We start from the raw sequence: 26,152 nt of genomic DNA on the forward strand, positions 1-26,152 counted from the left end.
GAAAAAGAGCTCAGTAAAATCCCCAAAGATTTTAAAAGCAATTATCACAGTGACAGTACTATCATGACCGATCTGTTTTCCAGAAAGCTCCCTATAGCTTTTGAACAATTAGGTGATAAAATAAGACACAATAGTGAATTATTAAAAGCAGGTTATGAATATTTAAAACTAAGCAGCCACAATATTGAAAAATGTGTTTCTCTTTGTATGGTTATGAAAAATGAAGGCTGCATCTGTAAGAGCTCAAGAAATAACAACAGAATTGAGAATGGAGATAATGGGGTCATCACAGCAGCATGATGAGAGACACCACAGTTCAGCAGAGCAGAATACAGCAGCACCGTAACTGGAGCTGCCCCTCGTCTGCTTTGCATAAGCTTGTCTATTTACACAGTATTATTATAAATGAATCTCGTTATATCCTAAATACATTTTGGTTTTTTTCCCCCCGTACAATAGAAATCCAGTGTTATTTGTTTATAGCACTTTACTGCAACTGAGTGACATCACCGAAAGCCTGCAGTACAGGGCATGAAAAAGGGCTGCCCAGTCTCCATGCCTCCTCCGGAAGGATGGAGGTATGATACTCCATACCTTCACATGAAGGTACATAAGAGCTGAAAACAGACAGGTACCAGATTCCCACTCTGGCCCTGGCTACACTGCTACTCTGTGTGGGCAGAAAGGCTGAGAGCTGGCATTGTTTCACCTCGAGAAGAGAAGGTTTGGGAGGGGTTGGGGGAGATTTTTTATTTATCATCAATGTGTATAAATACCTTATGGTGGGGGGCAAAGACTGAGCCAGACTTATGTTCTCTCTGCTCTCAGATGACGCTCACTCACCTGATCTCCTTGCCTCGACAGCACAGTCCCAGCAGTAACCTGATGCAGTGTCACTTTGCCATTTAACAATGAAGGGTCCTGGAGAAGAAAGGGGCAGGGGGTACAATTTACTTGTCAGTGCACATGTAAAGATCTGAGAATGTGAGGAAGCATTGAAATAAAGCAAATAAGCATAATTACTAAAGACAACGTAATAAGTACTTGAATCTCTTTAAAATATGGTGCCTGATTTTTATATTTCTCTACCCAACAAACATTTCTTCCAGAAGAAAAAAGGTTTATTTGTTTCAATTGATCAGACTTGGATTCTGAAGGATTTTACATTTGTCAGTTTTGCCCCCAGATTCTCTTAAGGGTCTATAACAAAAAGAGACCTATATCAGCTGGCATGAAAATCATGAAATATTAAGTTATTTTCAAAGGAAGGTAAAACCAGAAGAGACTGTCTACATCATGGAGGAATTGGACAAGATGATCTAACACTTGCTTTATCACAGCCCTTCCCTGGTCACACAGCTCAGCTGTGCTGTGCGTGCATAGCAGATTTTCATACACACCGTAGACCAAAAGCTTCCCCAAAGTGAATTCTTGTGTGCATGCACACGTGGATTGCACAGGAGAGTGGGAATTTTCCTCCCAGCTGAAGAGCACATGGGAGGGAGGGTCCTTCCGAAAGCCTGCCCTCAGTTTCTACTCAACCCCAAACCCTTGCAGTGGCAAGGAGCTGCTCTGCTTAGCACATCAGCTGATCAGAAGATTCCTTCCCAGCTCCAAAGCTGGTCACCACCATAATCCCGAGTACATAACACAGACAACCACCACACACGGAGAGAATTTTCTTTCATTTCAAAGAACTGCTCATACAAGTTGGTGTCCCATGCGCAGTCAGTATCAAACCCTAATGCTTCAGGCTACCTTTGCTTCAGCAAAACTTTCACCCAAACCAGCAAATCTTCAAAAGCTCAACATTGTATTATCATCATCTGAACTGGTAGGGGCAAAACGTAGGCTCTATTACATGATTCTTGCTTTACACTAAAGAGTGTCAGTGCAGTCCTGGTGTCTCGCAGCTTAACCTCTGCAAGGCAAAGCCAGACATGACTGTGTCCAGTACTTTGCCTCAGAGGTAGAACCACTAGGTTCTACCTTCTTGGTAGAACCAAGTGAAATAATCAGAATTATTCTTTACACCTACAGCTGATACAATTTTTTTAATGAAAATCTGTTCTTTTTTTTAATTGAAACCAATCTGTTTCATGGGAACATGTCCAATGCAAAGAACCTGACAAGCACCTGTCAAAATATTTCAGTTCAGCAATATCAACTCAACTAATTTCTATGACGTTTTTTCTATATTTATACATTTATGGTTGTATAGCATTACCTATACTTAAAGTTTTAACTATGAAAGTATCTCACAGTAAGGGAATACAAGCTTCCTAATGAACTCTACTTATCAACAGCTTTTTTTGGCTGCATTAGCTCTAACAAAAATTGTTGCAAAGATTTTCTTCATGTCTAAGACTATTAAGTATTGGAATAGATTGCACACAAAGCTGCAAAGTCCTCATCATTGGAGATCTTTAAGAACAGCTTAGACAAAAACCTGACAGAAATGACTTAGCAATACTTGATTCTGCCTTGGGCATTAAAAGAGACTGAATGACCTCCAAGCAGTCCTTGAAATGCTACTTTTCTGTGCTATTACTACCCTGATTAAGCACCAAAGGAGTTGACAAACAAGATCATAGACCAGATCCATCCTGTCTAGTATCTTCTCTCTTGAATGGGCAAGACCAGCAAACCCAAATTCAGCATTGCATAGTTACAGGGTTTGAGCTAAATAACTTTGCACTGATCCCCTCCAGCCTCCTTCAGCCACTAGCTTTTAGGAAAAGAAGTCACTAGCACAACAAAACCCATTTCACAGCAAGTTTCTTCCTTTGTGTCACTATAATAGATAATAAATTAGCAGAGGTTTATGATGCAGAAGTGAAAGCACAAACCACTTACAAATGATAAACAAAAGCAGTCATTAACTGGGACAAATCATTGTTTTGTCACAGGAAGCGACTCAATTCCCTTATAACTCACGCAGAATTCATGCCCTGCAACATTGTTTAACTCTCGTATCCGAACTGCAGATAAAGCTGAAAACACGTAGAAGTTGTATGAGATTGAAACACATTCATGACAGAGACCCAAGGAATTCAAGTTATTTAGAACAAAAGAAAAAAAAAGAAAATCTTCATTCTGAAGTCAGATACCGATTTGAAATAATACTGCCTCTCTCCTATAGTAAATTATCCCCTCCTCCCTCTTACAGTCTCACAAAGAAACCCTACCAAACAACCAGAAAACAAACCACCATCATCTGTCATCAAAACATCTTGATTTTATTCATACTGATTGGCTGCTCTGAAAAATGACATCTTAAAATGCCTCCAGCCAGCTAAGAAATAAAAGATCTGAGCTAATTTTTTTTGAAGAGAAGAGCTTACAGAATTCATTTTCTTCTTTTATGTAAGTAGTATTGAACACAAATCTTTTAAACACAGTAAGATTTTTCTTCCACTGCCTGTAGAAGAATCAACTTTTGCTATCCTGCATAGACAAAGTTAACATTGACCTTTCAACGAGATTTCTAGCATTTGGCTACATTCCATCAGATTCTTATTTGCTTGTGAAAACTGAGTTGCTCTAATATCAAAGTTTGAAAAGCCTACCTTATTTCATTACTATTTAGATCTTCATGTTAAAAACACTGCCTATTAGATGCTGCATTTTAAGGATGCTGTTCTAGTTAACTTCAACTCTAATCTGTTTACTTGTTAATTACAGAGAAATTTATTTAGATTTAAAAAAAGGTGCTGTAATCAATAGCTTCAGTGATCTTGGAATTTTTGCTCATATTGGATACAAACTTTTGTCACAAGCAGCATCTGAGGCCAGTCCTATCAAGAACAGAAGGCTGAACAGAACAGATGAAAGTACCTAGTCCTACTTTACTCCATCTGTAACAAGAATTTCTTCTAAAATAGTCTGTAGCCTTTTCATGAGGATATAAATGCCTGAAACAAACTGAAAACTAACGTAGCAAGACAGTTAAGTCTCCTGCAGACTAACAGGCAGTGCTGCATGCCTTAGTCAAATCAGCGACAATGCAGAGCATGTATCTTGAGTCTCACTACTGGTAACTGAAAGATCACGACCAAGATTTTGAAGGTGCAAGGGGAATAATTTGGAAGTTAGCAGGGAATGTTAAAATCCAAAAGTACAATATTTTACGTTCTAGCAAGTGTCGCTTGGTGAGAGCTCTTAAGGCAGAGGAGGGGGCTGCAGCAGCTGTGCCCAGGCCTCTGGCAGCAGCAACAGACTTGAATTATTGAAATATATGCTGTAATAAAACTAGGGTATCTGTGACTGATTTAGACAGATGTCCAATTTTCCCAAATTGTCTGATTAGCTGCACGAACAGATACATTTCTGTCATGAAATGCAGCTGGAATCATAGGAACGATGAAAACAAACATTTTCATTCCTTCTTATGACACGAAGGTGAGAAGCAGGGGCTGAGCTCAAGAATGACAACTGTGAGGGCACCAGGCATTTAATTTGGAATGGGCATGGCACAGTCACTCAGCTGTGAAATGCACTCATAGCCAATGGCCAAACACAGAGATTCAATTCCAAAAATTAAACAAGGCACTCAGATGCTATGCCAACAGGATTAATAGATTCAGCCATCACCTGAATGCCTTTACATAACTTCTTCACATGGTACGTGAGAGCATGGAATTACAAGGCAGCAGAAATTGCACATTTACTTCTCACATGGATAAATCTGTACACAGTGAGAAAAGATTCATGCAGTGCGTTTCAGTGTGGTCTTTTCAAATGGCAGAATAATTCAGATTTATTTCAGTCCCGCTAATAACTTCAGCACACTACAGAATAAAACGTTCAGCTAGTCTACAGCGTACTAGGGAGACAATGGACTTTTCAGCGCCTGGCAGAATGAGATGAAGAGCAAAAACAAAGCCATTTTGCCCTGCAATAACTTACATCAAGTTTCATCAAGGTTGAAAGGTCTTTCTTTGCTGCTTCAACGATGGCATCAATATGTTTGCTATTACAGGAATCTTGCACAGCACTATAATGGAAAACTGCTGAAGGAGTTTCTGTCACCGTCACAGTCTTCTTCAGTATCGACTGCAAAGAACAGATACACAACTATTGGTTTAGATGTTATAATTGGCACCTACTCAGGAAAAACTTGCCCTATCATCTGTGTTCTCTATCCACCACAACCGGTGGCCTGAAAAAAAAAGCTAGGTTTCCAAAAAAGCAACAGCTTGCTAATTTCATTATCCTTGTATTTTTCTGCAAAGCTTGACATTCAAGTCAAACAAAGTTATTTGTCACAGCTTGCAAAAGGGAAGAATAAGAGACTTTTCCACACACTGGGCGGCTGCCAGCTTGATAGAACTAAAACTTGATCAACACCTCATACAAAGAGGGAGGAAAAGATAAAATGTCTGTCAAGGTCACACCGAGCCACAGTTTCTCTTCAGATTTTGGTTTGCAGTTTTACAATTCAAGAGCATTTTTGTGCTCTTAACTTCCAGGTCAGTCTTTGTAAAAAGAAGACCACGAAAAGAAAAACAGATTCATAAATCATGACTGAAAACCTACAGGAAGTTCACAGGTTTTTAATTCCTTGCTGCAAAGTAGTTCTCACAAATAAAGCATGGTCTGACAAATTCACCTTTCCAAATAATCCTTTTCATGAGTCAGAGGACGGCAATATACCTAAAATTAAGCAGTTGCAGCAGTGCTTTGCCATTACTTGCCAAGGGAATCTCCAGTTTCCAGATATTCACTAAAAAGCCTTAACAGTCACCAAAATCTACCGAAACAACTGTAAGTTAAAAACACACCAATACAAGACCACCAAATATACAACTTGTAGAGAGATGAGTACATGCAAGGGCATGTACTCGAAGTAAGGAAGAAAACATTTCTATTACTCAAGGAATAAGGATGAGTAAGGAAGTGCAATGCAAGAAACATGCTGGAGTATCTAAAGGAGCAGACCTACCTTGCCCACAACAGGACTGCTGGCAGTGTCCTCGGAGACAAAGTGCACTCTGGCTCTTTCATACGCCATGTCCATGTCTGACTTCGTGCCGCTGGAATTACCTACAAGCAATAGAAAAATCTTTTTTTTAAGCATCTCCATTATTACAGTTTGTCAGAAATAGCAGATAGTACACGAAGTCAAGCAACATTTCTTTTGGGTTGGTTTGTTTGTTTGTTTCTGAAGTTGAGGATAAAATAGAAAGTGGCATCCTCATATTCCAATTTATTTCTTAGTTCCTTTTTCCCTGGAAGATCTGATGGGAACTTTAAATTTTCTCATCTGAGCTCATGTACACAATATATCCCAAAATTCCCACACTCACTCTTGTACAGAGTACAATAATTATTTTGGGGTAGACAAAACAGCGTCATTCAGATCTCAAGACTACCAGGAAGAGGCAAATCCATCAGACAGACATTTTCCTTGTGGTTTCCAGGAAATTATTCTTATTAACCTTTTCTCCACTAAACCACAGAACTTTTTTGTACCTGATATATTGTAAGAGCTTTCACAGGGAGAATATTATGATCAGCAATTTCCTAAAGTCTCTCCATGGAAAGCACCCCTCCCCCAATGCCTAAAATCATTTCAGATCTTTTTTTACAACTTGTCCAAACTTTCAATGCACATCATGTGCTGAGAGATACGTAAGGAATTCCCCTACAGGTCTCACTTATTTCATTCATGAATTTGAAGTCACTAACAACTTCTATTCCTTGCTTCCCAATTCTGTTACATCTTAAGTATATTAGCTCCTTGGCTGTCCCACCCACCTTCCAGGAACTTATCTGAGATAATCAATAACACAAACATAACTAGGAAACACTTCCTATTTAATTACCCTGAATAGAATACCCACATATCAGCCTGATGATTTACAGGTGAGTTTAAGAATCATGCAGAGATTGCAATTTCCCTTAACAAATAAACCTATCATAGTTTCCATCATATTGCTGTGCCTAATATATCTCAAAAATATACTGTATTCAGTAAAGTTTAAATTTTCTCCCTTATGCCTTTTTCCTTCTGTTACTACATTGTTCTTATACTTTTGCTTTTTTAAATACAAATTGCTGCTCAAAAATAGGATGGGCCCTTAGGCAGAGCCATTGCCTTCCCTGACTGTTGAATTTTGTTACCTAATAAACTCTGAAAGGGCTCAAATTTTTAATTCTGAATTCCCCCCTATCCCGTCCCCCCCCACTTGAGTTTGTCCAGGATTGCCCTGGTCTTTGGCAAGTTGGCTTTTGGCAACATGGAGCTGCCCTGTATTTACACCCTTGTTACACATGATCATGTGAAAATATTACCTTCCCATGAACAGCTGTCTATAAATTTAATTTTAAAAATACAATCATTTTATTTCTGAAGGAGCTGACTCCTATCTCCACCTCAGCTAGAACAAGGAGAGAATCCTACTGTCCCAAGGATTCAGATCTACCTCAGAGTACTCTCTTCCATATTACCTACAACTATGAACAAATCTTTGCATGTAGTAAATCCACATCTGCCACTGGGGTCAGAATATCATTTAATGATCAGCCTCCAAACAAGAAATCCAACAACTTGACCTGAAGATTGTCATCAGCAAAACTTACAAACCATAAAACAAAAAAAAAACCAACCAACCAAGCTGTTGATGCTACTAACTGGATTTCATACACACTGCAACATTAAAGACCCTAAATTAGTTATAAACAAAAAAAGCTGGGATAGTAGAAATAGCAGCATGGAACTCCATATGGGCTGATTTGACTACCTGTCAACTACACTGCCCCACAAATCACAGTGTCGGCATAATTACTAAGCCCCAATACACCAAGTGCATTTTAAATCTAAACACATGCTTCTCAGGGTAAACCTAAATAATCCGATAACGGGCATGTAGGCATGAAAAGCATCCTCTACATAGCTCTGCATATTGAAAAATCAGAGAGAGGAAAAAGAGGAGGCATTCTAAGAGTGAAAGCTTATGTCTACTAGACTTCTATTCAAAGTAGAAGTCTTCATCTCAGTCGTAGATATAAGCTTCCCACACAGTGATTAATTAAACTGTCTTGTTGCTCAAATGGGAGTTAGAAAGGATGCAGCAGAACAAGCTTTAACTAGAACCGTTGAGTCAAAAGAACAGGAGGCAGTGGGAAACTCAAGAGTGGAATGCAATCCTGTTTGATGAACACATGCTCGCTGGTATCCCACACACTGCTGGTATGGAAGTCACTGCAAAAACAATGGCAACTGACACAGTCCCTGGCAGTTATTTCAGCTGCCTCTTTCCTTCCAAGCACTCGCTCAAACTACCTGCTTTTCCTAATGCAGGTTGTCCTGTGCTCCTGCATGTATGCTGTAGGGTCATGGCTTCAGTTCTGAAGAAAAAGCATCTTGTCTTAACTCTTGCTAAAAAATCCCCAAACAAATAAACCAATAAAAGAAAACTGCTATTTAACCTTAAAAAAATTAAGCTGGGAACACTTACTTCTAGGAACAAACCTTACTAGATGAAGTTATCACTGATGAAGTTATCACATACAAAAGATCCTGTTGTTTTATTTCGTTCATCTAATTCTTCTGCCCACCAGCCCAGATACTCCATGTGACTTAACTACATCTTTCTCCACATGAAGGGTTAGTACACTTAAAAAGTAGACTAGCCTAAGCTGGCAGGATCGTATTTCCTCATCTGCACAACTGCTATGTTTCAAGTTAGATAGCTACACAAAAACCAAAAGAACAAATTACACCCCAACCCCAGGAGCAACTGAGGCAAAAATGTTTTCCCCAAAGTCTTTTTAGCAGTTTTTGTTAATTCTAATGAGCCAAGTAAATCAAAGAGATGCTGAGATAATAGCACCGATATGAGTCTAATAACAGACCGTTCTCTTTTCTCTGAATCAATAAGAAACATAATCAATATTCCCATGGAGTCTGAACACACAGTAAGGTAGTGGAATAGAATCTGAAGCAAGATCTTGATCTTTTCATTACAGACATCAAGATACTTTCCGTGCAAGCTAAACAGTGACTGTAACCTCAGTGCAGTGAACAGAAATCAGCTCCATTAACTGAGGCAAATCATAATTACCCAATTAGATACGCTCCTTCTGTCAGTAAAAATTAATTTGCTCTCTCTGCTAAGCTCTGCGTACCCTGACATAACTCTTATGACACATAAAAGGAGAAAGGAAGGACAAATGGACATATTCACTGTTAAGTACGCAGGGATCCTTCCACATAAAAGCTTCTAAGAACACACATCGACTCTACCTTAAAAGTGTTACAGGGCTGCATAGGCAGATCTCACTGAGCTACTTTATTTACCTGGGGGGAAAATGGCTATGTTCAGGGTAAGCATTACTGAATTCACCACTCAATCAAGTCTGCTGGTACTTTTTATAGTGCATAGCACAAACCAACCTAACACATATGAAAATAAAGCCAAGTCTTGCACGGCTCCCTTAATCTGTTTCCCTGGTTCAGAAAGATGACCTACTTATCACTAGCCAAAATCCTATTTCTCTGCCACATCCATCCCTCTGGACAGTAACTTGGAAGTTATGAAAAACTGTAACTGGGACATTGTACATTTCATAGCAGAAACTGAAGAGAAAGTGAATCAACTCTCTATTGTTAAAGATGAGGCAAGATGTAAGAAACCCTACTACCCGTTCTTCTCTTCTCTACATACCACCAACTTAACTTGATAGCAACAAGTGTTAGAAAACTTACACTGAGGAAAGCCCTCAACACTGAAGGCTCCCTCAGCCTGTCTCCATCCTCTCTCCTTGTCACCATGCTCTCTAACCCCTCATAGTAAGTTCTTATCTCCTAAACCATTTAATAGTCAATATAAGCAATACACGTATCTTCTAATGTATCCAGGGTACCTTTATTCCACAGATTAAACTTTACATGACTTCTCTATTAACAGTATCTCCATAATGACTACAGTATCTAAGCATGACCTTACAACTACCTCAAGATGGTTAGTTTGGTACTCAGCTAATGAAAGACAGACTCCTTCCTTTTATGGTTCATCCAAGAAGTTCCCGTTTCTTCTCCTTGAACATAAAGCTAACTAAACAACTGGCTCAGAGGAAGATGTCTACAGTGGAGATGACTGAAGTTCACTGAAATGAATACTGCAGCATCGAAACAGCTCAGCCTCATAAATGTCTCATCAGAGCATTCAATGATAAATCACCTTTATTACCCACTCAAAAAACATTCCTCTAAAAGCAACGAAGCCATATAATGTGCTCTTTGGGACAATCAGCCAAGCAAGAATCGTGTGTCATCTTCTGCAGGAAAGATAGCATATCATTGTAACTCACTTTGTTTCAGTTATATCAATTAATAAAGCTCTTCATTTGCAGGTCTCTTGGTAGCCAAATTACTGTATGTTCCCCATGGCTAATAAAGACAGTAAGGGAATGCTCTCTTAGATAATAGTCCATTTGTTACTTCAGAAAATAAATTTTGGACAAATGAGTTCAGAAGCAGTACTACTGCAAGATGATTATCTAACGTGAACAGGAAGATTATCTAACCCAGTGCTCCAGAGAGCATGTGTCTTCCCCCATACGATTAGATACATTACATATTTCCCACAATTTTGCCAAACACTACGTACCAGAAACCTCTGCAGACCCTGCGTAGGGAGGTGAAGAAAGGCTTCTTCTAAAAACATGCTCAGAGTTTTCTGTACCAGGAATCTTTGACGTATCTGAAATTCAGAAACAAAAGTTACACGAATATAAACACACAGTACTCCCTAATAAAATAAATTTCATTGACAGCAAGAACTTCTCGCTACCCACTTTTAAAACTTAAAGGTTGCGTTAAAGGTTTTGAAAAACCAATGTTAAACATTGTTTAAACCTGCTTCCCACTTTTGATTTAATTAAAAAAATTTGTCAGGTTCAGAGGCAAAATTCAACTAATTCTATTTTCCTAGGTTCAGCTTCTATACTGACACTTCAACCCAAAAGCCTACACATATCCAGCAATTCTTCTGCTACTACCTAGAGTGCAGAATTTTCACAGCTCTTCCTACAAAGTCAACATTAGGAGCCACTTTTTTTTCCCCCCTCACCCCTATCATTAACAACACGTAATAATTTCCTATTAAAGCTGAGGACTATCCAAAAACTTCAAACCTGAAACTGATTTAAGATAAACCCTAACTATTCTAATCAAATAAAAATCCTCTGATGAATAGCATGACAATTAAGGAACATCACAAAGGACAGTTACTACATATTTCCAGAAACATTACCTATTTCCAGTGCTTCCCCAGCCTTTTCAAACTTTTCTCCACGATCTTCCTCTGATACACTAGACACTTGTCTTTTTACTGCTTTGCTCGAACTTCCTCCAGATGTTACACTTGTCACAGAGATGAGCGGGATGGCTTGGCTCTGCTGCAAGCAGCAAGGTGAAAAAGCAAACATAATACACACACCCACACATGTTGAACAGGACCGGACCCTGTATTGACCCCTGGGGTACTTCTCCCGGTCGCAGTGATCAAACAAAGACCATCGAGGGTGGCCTTGCAATGATATCTGCCAGCTCCCTCAGCACTCCTACGTGCACCCCATCATGGCCCATGGACTTAAGTATGTCCATTTTGCTTAAGTACTCCCTGACCTGATCCTCTTCTACCAAGGGTACATCATCCTTTGAACTGTTAGAGGTAGAAGTGACTCAGTATCATTAACACATCAGGACTTGCTGAAACATACTGATGTATGTGCACAGTGATGCACGTACACCACTTTGAAGTGATGCACTTCAAAACTTTTGAAATTTAAGCTTGTCCCCCTCCCCCCAGTTCCCCAGGCATAAGCGTAGGCTAGATTTTATGGGCTGGTTATAGCAAGTACCTTACTTCTCAAGTACTGTCATTATTAAATTAATACGTAACGTTTGCTTTACGATCTTCTGAAAAAAGGAAAAACCTCTCTGTGCCAAGTCACAGATAGGCTGCATAGTAAAACCAGACAAAATGTACCCAAACTTACACAATTGAAGAGCTCAGTAGTCAGACCAAGGTAGTTGTGCAAAGCAAGGAATGTCACTCTCTGCAGCCTTACCATGATGATCTAGAAATGGGAAATCAAGAAGCAGCAGGCATGGATTTAGCATCTCCCACACTTGTTCTTGCATTTAGATAGTTACATACCAGTGCACCTGAAGGCACTTTACAAAATACAGACTGTACCCTAAGCTGAAATTCCTTTTCAGCCGTTGATAAATTGAGGCAAAGATACATTCAAGTGATTTACCAAAGACTTCATAATCATTTGATGGCACAAGAATCCAAAGCCTTATTTCCAAACACCAAATAATGCTTTTTGCTTTCTGTAAACATTAATAATAAACATGCCTTGAAATAAATGCATTTGCTTCCATTTCTTCCTCCCCCATTAAAAAAATTATTTCAGTTTTGCCCATACAGAGCCCGTGCTACTCCTCTACAAACACTCTAAACTAGCATAAGACAACACTGCCACCTGACCTTCCTCTGCCCTGGCAGCTTCTTCCCACTCTTAAGCCATCCTCTCTTTTGTATCAGCTCTCACAGAGCAAATTAAATCGGTATAATGATCTGTTCTCCTCAACCATCAGTATTAGGAGGTTCATGTGTCACTCATAAATCATCCAGATACCAGAACAGTTTGCAAGGACAAAAAGATTTAGAAGTGATAATAAAACAAAAGGACAGACCAGAATGACTGTTCAGGTCACGTGCACCCATTTGACTATTGCACCTGTGGGACAACGCACCGCTTGGCAAACTCTCCAAACTGAAATCATTAATACACTAGCTTCCACTTGCAGGATATACAAGACATATTTGCAGTGCTCGCTTGAAAGCTCTCTAAGCTCCTGCAAAGCAAGGGAAGGTGAATTTAAAACTAATACAAAGCACAGCTCTCTCCTCAGATGCTGACAATTGCTTCTGAAGTGGAAATTTACGTGCCAGTCTGCATTTTGTGAATTTTACAAAGCACCACACCTCAACAAACAGCTTCTGACAGCACATTAGTCCTTTTTCAGAATATGCAACAGTCTTTTCCATACTCTAACCCATTTTGAAGCCTTGTTGGTGCATAACCATAACGCACAGCCCACACCAGCACATTCTACTCCACCAGGACCAATGAGCTTACAGTACAGGTCAGGCTGATTTGAGAGGCTATCACATGCAGAAATTGATTCAATGTAAATATATATATGAATTCTTTCTTCCTGTATGTGATTAATGCTGAGATCATTAAGTCTAGGGCTCTAAGAGTGAGAGGAATAGCAGAACTAGTCCAAATCTTGAAAAGAAGCTATACTGAACAGTTCCATATTTGCAAAAGGATGATAAGCTTGCTGAACTCCAAAATGTCTTCCTTGTAACTCTGAAGTTAGAGTGATTCCCACCCCACCCCCCAACTCTACTTAACGAAGCTTACCTGCACCACTCTAACAAGAGTTTCAGGATATTTCTGGAAGACATCTTGAAAGGCACTTGCTGGAAGTCGCAATATAGTGGATGGAATGGCTGCTCGGGCTGAGACCGTTTTATAAGGAGCAGGGTGACCCTAATAGAAAATTTCAGAGACACAAGGTTAATCCACCAATTATCTGACCCAATTCTTCCCAATCGCTTCCCAAATTTCTCCTTTGATATTGTATATGCTTGACAGACATCATCTGACCACAAAAAGCCTTGAACTTATACTCCATGACCTACAGGTGGTGTAATGAGGGCAGCATGGTCAGGTGAATTCACACCAGCAATTTCACTAGCATTAAACAGAGACAGAGGTAGAGAAATAAGAGCTACAAGAAGGTGTATCAGGTTAACGGAACTGGCTAGTCTGTCAACTCTGTTACAGTTTTATTACAAAGCCAGGCTTCAGAAGTATTTCAACTTCCAGCTATTCAAGACTGCAGAGAAAAGAGGTTTTGTTGATTTTATTATCTGTACTGACGACCAAGCTATTTGCTGCAATAACAGACTCACACAGTCAGCAAAAAATATAACAAAATTGTATAGTAATCACATATAATGGAATAAGACAAAAAACAGGCAAGACTTCTTGTGTTCTAAGACATATATATGTATCTTCATCTCTCTCTCTCTGTGAAATATTCCAAATGACAAAGCCAAACAGCTTCTCTTCACTTGAGATAAACTGGGTCTAGACTGTCCCCAGTTGCTTGAAGAACAGATGGAGAATTAACAAACCAATGAAAGATAAAATTGTAAGTGGGTAGAATACAGAGATTTTTTACACTGGAAGGCAAGCCTCTGGTTTAGGATTTTTTGCCCTTGAATCAAAACAGATTTTAACAAAAATCCACTGCCAAACACTTGGATAAAAACCTCCAGACAACACCCCTTCTACCCCATTAGTAAATGCTGAAAGTAATATCTATAAGTCTTGAATTCATTTACTAATACATGAAACACTGATTTATTTCTAAGATAAAAGGAGTCCGTTTGTGGTACAGAGCAGGAGCTAAGGAAGAAATGGAGTTTCTACTTTAACACAGTCACCTTACAGCTTCTGAAGCTTTCATTCCTCCTGAGCAGCAGAAGGCAAATTTTTCCAAACACTAAACACACAGACGCTAAATGCTGATTACAAATGGAAAAACTTGCAAGTCTTCCAGAGCATCAGACAACTAAACACAATCACTGCAAAAGAATTTCTGCCTACAGAACACAGCAAAACCAAACAAGATACATTCTGTACAACTACAACCACTCTGGAAAATAAAGCTACAGCTCTGTCTGCCTTGCTGGTCTGGAAGTCACGATGAAACAGATTCTAAAATTAAATTAAATTAATTGGAACCAATTTCTTAATTACACCAACTTCAGCTGACCTTTCTGTAAAATCTGGGGATGATATTAATAGCTTTGATTTTCAAGTTCCTGAGGGATTTGGAATTTTAAACATCTCTCTGACCTACAGTGCAAAGCTACCAGGCATCCTCAGTTTTCCTGAGTTTCTTTTAATTAAGTAAAGAAATTAACAAATTACATTTCTGTGCCTTTTGCTGTACCAAAAATAAATGCAACATTCCTCTTTTACAGGCCAGTTTAAAGCCTGGCTTCAGACGAAGAAATAGTTTGGAATTCTCCTTATACTCAAATGTATAAGAAAACGTATATGATCTGCTTTTAAGTACATACATCGATATATTTGCCATCAACTGTATGGCAATTTCTATACCAACTATAGTGAAAAACTAAAAAAATCTATTAAATATTTAGTTGCTGGACAAAGGATAAGCATTAAGTTTGACAGTGTTCCATAACAGTTATTCAAAAGGGCAAAACAAGCACTGTATATCACATTTATATGGTCTACATTCTACCCAGTAAAGTGTTTGGTGGTTTTTTCAGAACAGTGCTTGTTTGAGGACAGACCAATGCTGATAGTCTCTCAGAAAACCAGTTTAAGGATAATAACGGATAATGATGCAGCAGCCTTTTTCTCCAAAGAACAGCCTCCAAACAACCCTCCAGTTTTTCAGCATATAATTTTTCCTTTTCAAAATCCCTGCATGAGAGCAGCCTGCTTTTGAAAGGGCCAACCACCATGTCTAATTGGTCTGGAACATGCTAAAAGCTGTCAGAGGAATGCAAAGAGGAAATGTTCCCGCAATTGTCAGTTCTCTCAAATATAACGTAATCAGCCACATACGGAGAATACCACGTTTAAATTATAATATTTTACAATCACACACTGAGGTCACAAGGAACAGTTAAGTTATAATCAGTAGTGAACTAGGGGTTTTCCAATAGAGAACTTTTTGTTCTCAACGCAGATAACTATTTACTTCTGTCTTGCTCTAAGAGCTGTGGAGTAATTAAATATTGTAGGTGACAAATGTCACAGCTAAAGTAGTAGTTGAATCCAGATGACAGCCAATGGCCAAATCCAAATGAGTTTGGTTAAGAAATCTGCTGCAAGAGACACGGGTGCCTTACATTCTCCCACTTGGAGTGGTAACTCCTTTCTGTACCCAAAATCTGGCATATTCTCTCTATTCCCATTGCTTGGATTTCATCTTCCTCCACACTACACCGACAGCGCTGCAACCCAGAGCTCTTGCAGCAATCAATTGCTTCTTTATAACCTCATCTATCTTGTCCACTGTCACATAAACAGACTTGAGCCCTGTAGGCTCACCTTTATCCAAGTGTTTTCTCAGCTTCTTTTAATCCTCAGACTTTCATTTTTTTCCCCTCAGTCACCAGCAATTGATCGATATTCCTCCCAGTCTCTTCTTTTTCATTCCAACTATGCCACCTGCTCACAGTTTTCCAAATACCATCTCCACATGGAGAGCAAAGGAAGAGTGAAACCCAAATCTCTAGCAATCAGCATCAAACACCATCTCTATCTGTCCCGTTTAACTCTGAATGAAAATTCACCATTCAGGAAACAGACCTGATTGCACATAGGGGTAGAGCGGGCACTCAGCAACAGCTTCTGAAAACATTTGCATGGGCATCGCCAGTGTTCAGTTCAGAGACTTCTTCAATATTTGAGGCAGTATCAATTCAGAGTCAGATGAACTACAACACAGAATTGTTCCAATACACCAGGAAAGGGTGATTCAAAGCCTCCAATTTCTCCTTCGAGTTTTGAGAAAGCAGCATTTATCTGTTCTCAGAATAAGTGAAATACAGAACAAGTCTCTTATGTTACCGCTGCTATCTTGGTATTTAGTAGATCTAAGGGGACTTTTCAATGTAAAAAATTGGAAAACTAAATTAGAAAAGTACCTCTTATGTGACCTTTCTTTTAGATCCAACAACAAGAGGTCGCCACTTCTTGCAGCAACCTCAATTTTCTTGCACATCTCTCAACCAAGTGGGGGACCAGCCTGACGTCGTGTTACAAAATCAGTCAAAGGAATCACAAATTCAGCTCAGACAACTCAAATCCTCTCTGAATACATTCTTTCTTCATGTCAGATCCATGTGTTTGGTGGTTCAGTGAAACTTAATTAAGGTTATGGCATCTGCAGGAAGTTCTAGGACTCATTCACTAATTTGGAATGCCACTGAGAAGTCTGCTCTATTTTGATCAATGCTACTTTCTCTCTCCTTGCCCATTTTCATGCTACTCCTATACCTAAAGTCAGCAAGGAGCATAAGGAAGAGGAAAAACAGAAATAAAACAACCAGTCCACAGAGCTGTGAAACAAGGGAGGGGGGAAAAAAAAAAAGAGACAGTTGTAAAAATAAATGAGAACAAGTTACTTCAGCAAAAAAATTTGCAAGGTTTTTGGTTATATACTCTTCTGCACGCTGATAACTTTTTTCAACACACTTTCAATACTTTTTATTTTCTGATTTACCAGTGGTATAACTAATGAGAAAGAGAAAAAAAAAAGATAGAATGAGAACTAAAAAACAAAAAACACACAATACAAACTGAATGGCAACCACCCTTTAAAAAAACCAAACCCATAAACCATTGTTATACAAGAAGGGTTTCTTCTTGTTTATTCAAAAAGAATATAGGAAAAGAACATGGCTAGTATTCATGTTCCTACACAATGGTCCTGCTCTTTAGAATATTAAGAAAATTTACTGGTGGAAGTAGCAAGGGCAAAGATACCTCTAAATCTGCTATTAATATGGATTTGACAGTAAGAACTAGACTTGTACAGCCCAAATTATTCACATACCATTACTTTCTACAGAAGAAAGCGTGACCAAGCTTAAAAATTGTTTATCACTTTCGATAGGTTTTATGGAAATTAGATATATAGATATATGCCTGCATCTAAAAGTGGCAAAGAACACTTTACAGAATCATTAAAACTACTTACACATAGAATATGAGTACCTTTTAATGAAAGGAGACAGCCAAGCACAAGAGAAACATGATACAAGGTCAAATATGAACAACGTATTGATTAAATTATCTTATCCTCTCAACTACCAAAATCCTTCAAGTAAGCACTTTAAGTGCTTGCATATTACCGAAGATGACGAATTCACCACCTTCAATTTAGGTATTCCTAAATAGATGCACTGTGACAATTTCAGCAAAACCATCATTGTAATTCCAACTGAAACAAAATCCACACCACCAATTTGTGCAAATAAATACAACCAGCTAGCATTTAGCTCATCTTGTCGCCTGCCAAAGAGCACAGCCTTCAGACGGTCATCAGCAACATTAACATATTAGGAAAAAATTAAATCCATCAACTGCTTTCACAGTATAATTACAATAATAACAACTGTCAGATTTATTTTCATTAGAGTAAATAAAAATAAATTCAGTAAGTAACAAATCAAACAGTGTAAAAGCCGGGACTTCTCGGCCCTAACCTGGTCCTCCTCCTGACTGCTTTGTGACCTTGAGCAAGTCAAACCATACCTCACTTTTCCAGCCATAAAAGAATAAATCAAATCCTACTGCTTATCAAAAATAGCCAGTGTTACACTGCCAAGCATACACGTTTCACAACCAGCTTACATACCACAGAGCTAAGCTGACAGCTGTGAAGGCCTGGGAGGAGGAAAAGCATTGGTCAAAGAAACACTTTCCATTCTGATTCTTTCCCAGCAACATTCAAAGTCTACTTCCCCCAACAGGCTCTGTGACATAAAGCAGCACTGCAGAAAACCTGCACATTCAAGAACTTACCGTGATAACATCAAGAATGCTGAGAAGGCTGTGGACGCTGTCTCCTGCCAGCACCTCCTTCACAACCACTTCTGTTCCATCCTGCAAGTGCAGGATAGAAGATTACTGCAGGCTCACAGTTGCATGTTTGGCATATATGGAGCACTTCAGAAAGCTTAACGTGCTCTCATTCTCCCAGGCACTCTGAACAGCCCTACCAGAAATGGTCCCCCATTATAACTTGAATGCTTGTTTTCTCTCTGCTCTGATGGAAATGTGCTAATTCAAACCACCAAAGTTTGAAACTAACATTCTAAAACTGATAAATTAAAAAAACCTAAAAGCCAGTTTTGTCTAGGGGAAGATGTAACCTGCTTGTTTTTGCTATGTAACAACCAAAAAAAAAAGCTTCCTTCACTCTGAGACAGAATTAGCTCCCTTTATTGAGGGATTACATGTCAAGACGTAGTACAAAACAGAGAACAGCAAAATACAAAACATAAAGAAATCATCAAATTTGGGATAATATACAAACACAAAAGCCCTGCATTTTCAGCCATCAGAAAACTGTTCACATGTTAAAGCTAAACTCAAAGTTCAGTCAGGAAGAAGGGGAAAAAAAAAAAAATCTAAATTGGCAGAAGGGATCGCAAGGGCTATCGCTCAACTTTTTTTAAGACTCACCTATAACACAAGCCATCATTTCTTTTTCCTCTCTACCCAAAAGTGAATCTGAATCTTCCACCTCCCAGGCAAACCCTCTAACTACCACGGTAGAATATTATGGACTGACATGTACTTGGTCTCTCCTGATCTGTACACCTAACTATTTTATATAACTACCATCCAAAAAGAGAATGTTTCCAACGCTATGCAAAGCCACTCTTGCACCCTGTCCTCCCTCAAGAACTATGCAAGTAGAGTATGCGAGGACATTTCAGAATGCCTGATCAGCATTGTGTTTCGCTCTCTCATCTAAGACACAGGGGATGACAGCTCAAAACCTTGATCTTTATAAATATCATGGTCCTGAAGGATTGGAAGTAATCCTTTCTAAATCACTACGATTCAAACGTCTAAGCTTAATCAATACTTAATGACGCATGCCAACAGATTGATCTCAAGAACCATGGATCAGTTTATTCTTACACTTTCTTGAATGCAAACTTCCAGCTTGCCATCCTGCACAACGTAGATGCTGTTATCCAGCTGCCCAGGACGAAAGATGTATTCGCCTTCATGCAATTGCACAAAAAACATGTGCTTGCACAGTTCCAGGAAAAGAGGTTTCTCAAAGTGGCCAAGGACCCTGCAGGAAAAAAAATGACCTATTAGCCTTTTTCCCTTTTCTGCAAAGGGAAACCTAAAATCATCACCGCCTTTGGAAAATCCTTCCTAGATTAGGCATGAATAGCAGAGGAACCCCAGAAGCAGTTGTCACATGGCAGTTCAACAGCATGGCGGAAGGAGCAGAGCTCCCCAAGACAGAAGTGCAAGAGTACTGAGAAACCCTGAAAACTGTAAATACTGGATTTCCTTTTTGAGTAGCACTCCGAGCAATGCCAGCGGGCTCAGAAGGAAGTATATCCAGTCTTCCTCAAGCAAACACCAGCATGGCTTTTGAAGGGGAAGAAATATAAAAACCTGCAAGATTCACACACTGCATGAGAAAAGCCACCCTACAGAACTTCCCCTTTTCATACAGCTACCCTGTCCACGTAACCAGAACACATGAGAAATACTGAAAACAAAGGGAAAAATTCCCATCATCTGCACCTACTTGTAAGTTTGGAATATTCCATCTCCTGCAACTGGACTCCTGCGATACTGAAACTAGTCAGTCACTACCAGGCAGACAGAAATGTGTGTCTTAAACCCGATCATTCCGTGCACAGCACAGAAGGGCCCTTCATACAGCTCCATTAGCTCACATTTAACAGGATCAATCAATCAAATTCTACTGCAACACCCATTAGTCATAGGAAATCATAATTCCACAGTAGAACGTTTAGACGATCTAAATAGCAGCTTTATTACAGCATGTATGACCTTCAGGACTAAATTATATCATATTTGGGAGAAAAATGAACATACACAAACAAAACCGAAATTACAGGTCTGAAGATCTCATCCTCTTTGCTGCGTCAGCAATATAAACACTTGACTGAATGGGCACAAAGACCATCCCTTCCTCTCAACCTACCAAAGAGCTGTGAGGATTAAGTTGACTTCAATTCTGTTTGCAACCTTTTTAGCCAGAGAAATAAAAGATTCTGCAGTTTAGAGAGTTGTCGATATGGTATCCAATTAACATTTACCAATTATGGTGCCCTTCTGTACTAAAAAAAATTGTCTGATACAGTCTAAAGGGAATTTTAAAAATGTACTAACAGAAATCTGTTCATGTTAGAAAAGCTTTATCATCATCATCCCCAAATTTAGGCCACTAATCTACATCCCTTTTTTTTTTTCTTTTTTTTTTCCTTTTTTTTTTTTTTTAAACACAGTCAACTATTTTCTTAATGTTTCTAGAAAATCAGAAGTCATTTATTCTTTCCTGAAGCCCAGATGAACTTTCAATCAACTGCTTAAAGATTCTGACCATGCAGTGATAAAATTTAAGACTTGACACAAACGGCCAAATATTTAGATCACTTGAACATCCATCAAAAGCAAAATCCAAACTTATCTTTCCATTTAACATTACCTAACATTTTTAAGCATGTATAGGACTTCCGATGGCAAATGGGAATTCTTTACATCAAATTCAGTCAGATCTGCCTCTAGCAAAGAGGGAGGTGGTTCTTTCGGCTGCAGAGTTGGACACTCCTTCTTAATACGCAGAATCCTACAAAGAAAAAGACAAGTCAGAAAGTTCAGGAAGCCTCCTCAATTGTCTTAAGCATGGGCTGTATACTGATACCATCGGTTGACTGCAATACTGAATGCACACCATACCAAGTTACACATTATCAAGTAGATAAAACAGTAGCATTCCACCCTCCAACTGCTCCTTTCCTGCCTTTCTTCAGCAAAGCTAGAGACGGTGCTGTGTGCATAAACCACTCCATTTCAGCAAACTTCCCAGCAAAACACAAGGCCAATGCACAGCTCACAGGACTGAAAAAACAGCAGCTATGGAAGAGTGCTATGTTGGGGATAGGTTCCACACCACAAACAGGAAACCCACAAAACCAGCCTCCATGGCATGAATTTTCCCCTTCCCAAAAGCACAAGTACCTTTTAGCCAAAGATAAAACTTTCGCCCGCTTCCGCATCCTTTGGCGAGGCACAGCGTTCCCAACCAGAGAGTTTGGAAGAGTTGTAACCTAGGAGAAAATAACGAAAACAAAAACATTTACTAAAAACCAAAACAAACAAAAAAAATCCCAACCCACTAGTTCCAACCTTGCAAAGGCTCCAACTTATCTAGCAAGTCATCAGAACAGGAGCAGAGTGAAGCACTTATGTAAGACCTTGGAGGACTGGAACAACACCTACTCCAGGATCACTTTCTTTCTAGAAAGCAAGTGGAGCATACTTCACTTTTAATAAGCAACTACTACTAAGTGGTAATGAATGGTAGAGGGAAAAAACCCCTTAGCTATACAGTTCTCACTCAGGAACACTCAACATCAGGCAGAGAAGTAACATGTAAAGCTCCAGTACTCCTATGGCAGTCTGTGATGCTGACAAACTAGGGGCTGGTTCATTTTTGAGCTGGTGACAAGCAGCAACACAGACATGCAGCAAGGCTTTTACTTGTTTTTAACAGTTACTAAGTGCCACCTTCTGGAGAAATGCAACAACTGCAAGACCAAGAAAAAAAAATCTTGTTAGTTACTTTCAAAACATTACTAGTTCTCTGCTTGTTTCTCAGGGAGTTTAATCCCAGGAAAAAGTTTCTCTCACCAAAAAAAAAAAAAATCTTTAGTTTGGAGACTCACTTTTTTTTGGTTTTTTTAGAAAGTAAAATCTTGGTATTTTATCAAAAATACATGAAGTACAATCAACAGCAGTTAGTTTGTAATATTCTATGTCTTATTCAGGAATAAAGGCAAAAAGCAAGGTCTAAAACGCCAAACCAAAAACTACCTGAAATGATTCTACCACACGGAGTTCTAAGCATTCTTTACTTACGTGCGTTACATACGAACAACTGCGTTAAACAATATTAAAGTTAAGAAGTTGCTGGCAACACACACAATTTCTTTTCATTGGGGGCTTTTTTGACCAAGTTCTATGTGAAGCCTGATCTGCAATGCAAAAGCAAGGTTCAGGGAGTAATCTCCCTCCGCAATGAACCACAGCCCCAGAACTGAATATTAAAAGCAGCACAGTGTCTAATTATTAAGTCCAAGTATTTGAATTCACCTCAACGAAGTTTAGCAGTGTGTGAGGCAGAAAAGGCTGCAGTTCACAAGAGGAAGTGTTCCTCAACAAGCAGTGACTAACAAAGCAAGGCTACTTACCTGTACCTTATTTTCTCCACAGACGTTGTTTTTAAGTGCCCTAGCAATGTGAGTGCACACCTGGACTGGAGCAGGTTATCCCACAGGGATATGGTCTGCCCATGGTCCCAAAAGGGGCCAGTCCCAGTCCTGCCTCACAGCTCCCCTGGGCTGGAGAGTCCACCGGACCTGCACCCTGGTTCTGACTCTCCAGGACAGTGGGCAGGGAGCACTTATCGCAGTCAGAATTAAATAGCCTTTTCCTTCACCATTTTGCACCTACAGAAACAAGCGAGCAATAACCATTTGCTACGCTGAAAAGGGGTCAGAGTCCCCACCTGAGGACTCTGGTGCGGCAGCTTTCCAGAGTCAGGCTTTATCAACAGTATCATATATACTAAAACTGCGCATGGAGTTGAAAGAAGCTGCTACATAGATTTTGGTATGGGAAGTGTTGAGTAGGAAAGTCACCTTGACCTCCAGGACCTATTGCACAAGCTTGTAACAAAACCAAATGCAAAATCTCTGCACTGACATAGCCACTCACGACACCTCTGAAAAGATGAGTTCTTTTGACCATGGTGTTAACGCCAATAAGAAACAAATTAATCTCACATTCCTCATATGCTAAGTAGCTTCAAGGGAAACATGTATTTTGAGGAGAAAGACAGGAAAATTAATCTCCTCAGTTAGACGAAATCCAGGCAATCGGTGGTGAACACCCTGCATGCCTACTAAGATTAAGCTAATCCATTAAAGGAAATGTCTGTCTTCAGATTTCCTCAAGCCTTCTTGTTGCAATTTTCCAAGAAGAGACACTTGCAAAGATAAAAGTAAAAAACAAACAAACAAACAAAAAGGACGTAAATACCAAAGAGGCAGCCACAGCCTTGAAGGATTTAACCAACTGATGCAGAAACAGATTCCTGACTGATGGAAAATTCTTGAGGAGACCTTTCAGAATAACAGGACAGGAACAACATCAGGACAGGACCCTGAGGGCACACGTGGTGTTCCTAGTGGCAATCCAAGGCAAAGAAGTCAATCTTGGGATAAACCCCTCTTGAACAGTCTTTAATGAGACAGTTTGGTAAGTCCTCCTTGCAATTCAGTACAAGAAAACAAGGGCTCATATGCTGAAGCGCTTAGTGCTCTTCACAGGTAGACTGCAGAAAGGTAAATCTGAGTATCACGTGGGAAAGAAGGTGTCAGCTTTGAATGTAATGGCAGTACTGGAAGTAACATCTGAAAGGGACAATCCTGAATACGGGCACTGAATATCTTGAATATAATCCTAAATACTAAGAAAGATATTTAAACAATCAATCTCCATAGCGGAGTTAGATATTCATCGAGTTATCACTACCCTCAGTGTCTGCAAATATTCTTGAAGGAGGTAAGGTCTGGCCAGAAAGAGAAGCTATTACTGTTCCATCAGCAATTCAGGCAGAATTCCAGGAATTCTGAAACATCCCCAAAATTCCAGTGAAATTTTATAGGTTGAAGGCCCTGGGCCAGGCTAAGCAAGTGAAGTATTTCAAAGCTTACACCACCTGCCGAACTGGATTTTAATCTTTACTTCCCTCCCACCATGCCAGATGCGCTTACCTTTCTCATGATCTTCCGCCCGTAGAACATCACTTTGTCTCGCTTGCGAAATCTGTACTGAGGCACATGTGGCTGAAGTTGTTCTGAAACAGAGAAGCATCACATCAGAAATCGTCTGCAGCTCTATGCTAAGGGAAACAAAACTGAGCACAGGCCATCAATTTTGCTACCTCCATAACAGCTGTGGCTCCTCTCTACTAAGCAGCAAGCTCTTGTAGCCAGCACTTGGAATTTAAACCAACACAAGATACCTCATTATCCAACTCTAGTTAGCCAAACCAGACCAGGGAAGAGCTGGCTTGAGGCTCTACCTAATCACTGGAGGAGATTAAAAGGCTCTCTAAACAGATACAAGGATCAGGTAACTTCAATCTCACAAAGGAAACCTCTAATTCACCTGTTTCTCATTGCTATAACAGTGAAATCACAGCAGGCTTGAAGTTATGTGCATGCCAACCGATCCCAAGGCTATCATACACTAGAGAAATAAAAACCTCGAGTGTCCTGCATGTGACAGTTATGAATCCTATGTTCAGGCCTGAGTAAGTGAACTCGAGTTAACTTATTAACTTATTAATAACTCGAGTTAACTTATTAAATTAATAACTCGAGTTAACTTATTAACTTATTTAATAACTCGAGTTAACTTATTAAATTAACTCGAGTTCTTCATCCTTTTAAAGCTGTTTTCCTGCAAGAACCACTACCATCACAGCAAGCAATTATTACAAATTGGCACAGAATCTAACACATATTATTACAGAAATACTGAAGATAGTGAGAAAACTGTTTTTAAAACAGACATAGTTGCTGAGTACTTACTAGATTGTTTCACTCTTCTGTAAACGACAAACACAACAATTGCTATAAGTAGTAATGCGACTGCAGCTCCAATTGCAATTCCGGTCAGCTGTGAGAGGAATTTAGGGGGGGGGAAGAAGTTAGTAAGTTCTAAAGTTGAAAATTATTAAGTACTTTTGGAGGGCTGAAGAACACTTAGCTCAGTAAGATGTCTAAAAGTCAAGCACATTCATAAATACTTAATTTTTAATTAAAACATCACACACGCAGGAAGTTTAAACTACATCAGTGTCTCACTCATAAGCTCACATGCAAAATATTTGGCATTTTTCCCCCCAAAGACCTGTGAGCTGATCAACTCAATGTATGTGGGATGAAATAACAGGAATTAATTCCTGGCTCATGCACAGCAACAACGAAGAAACACTTAGACTTTGACTGTGACTTAGTACAGTTCCTAGAACTTCCAAGAAGCTACACACTATTTACACACACACAATCTTTCATCCAGATGATTAAAGCTATACATTACCATAGTAGTCTGTATTCTGTCTTCTACAAACTGAATAATTCGTGTTCCGCCTGCTGGTAACACAGCCTAGCACCAAAAGGAAGGTGAAATTAGTTTCCCACCACTGGCAAAA

The 26,152-nt window shown here is 39.3% G+C and overlaps 1 protein-coding gene across 3 annotated transcripts in view; it reads right to left on the bottom strand.

Annotated features, from left to right (window-relative positions):
- The window catches only part of PNPLA7 (patatin like domain 7, lysophospholipase), a 125,659-nt gene that overhangs the window by 95,974 nt on the left and 3,533 nt on the right, over positions 1-26,152 (bottom strand). For all 3 annotated transcript variants that reach the window (XR_012045731.1, XM_072883478.1, XM_072883479.1), the window contains 14 exons: positions 26,041-26,106; positions 25,530-25,617; positions 24,708-24,790; positions 21,889-21,977; positions 21,356-21,496; positions 19,798-19,957; positions 18,670-18,750; positions 13,453-13,581; positions 12,010-12,090; positions 11,262-11,406; positions 10,617-10,709; positions 5,945-6,045; positions 4,909-5,055; positions 844-921 (listed from right to left, as the gene is read on the bottom strand). Coding sequence is in view for 2 of the 3 variants with exons in the window: in XM_072883478.1 (XP_072739579.1) it covers positions 844-921; positions 4,909-5,055; positions 5,945-6,045; positions 10,617-10,709; positions 11,262-11,406; positions 12,010-12,090; positions 13,453-13,581; positions 18,670-18,750; positions 19,798-19,957; positions 21,356-21,496; positions 21,889-21,977; positions 24,708-24,790; positions 25,530-25,617; positions 26,041-26,106 (1,482 nt within the window). In the remaining variant the exon portion in view is untranslated. The remainder of the gene's footprint in view (positions 1-843; positions 922-4,908; positions 5,056-5,944; positions 6,046-10,616; positions 10,710-11,261; positions 11,407-12,009; positions 12,091-13,452; positions 13,582-18,669; positions 18,751-19,797; positions 19,958-21,355; positions 21,497-21,888; positions 21,978-24,707; positions 24,791-25,529; positions 25,618-26,040; positions 26,107-26,152) is intronic.

This window comes from Ciconia boyciana, chromosome 18, assembly GCF_034638445.1.
Source record: "Ciconia boyciana chromosome 18, ASM3463844v1, whole genome shotgun sequence".
NCBI lineage: Eukaryota > Metazoa > Chordata > Aves > Ciconiiformes > Ciconiidae > Ciconia > Ciconia boyciana.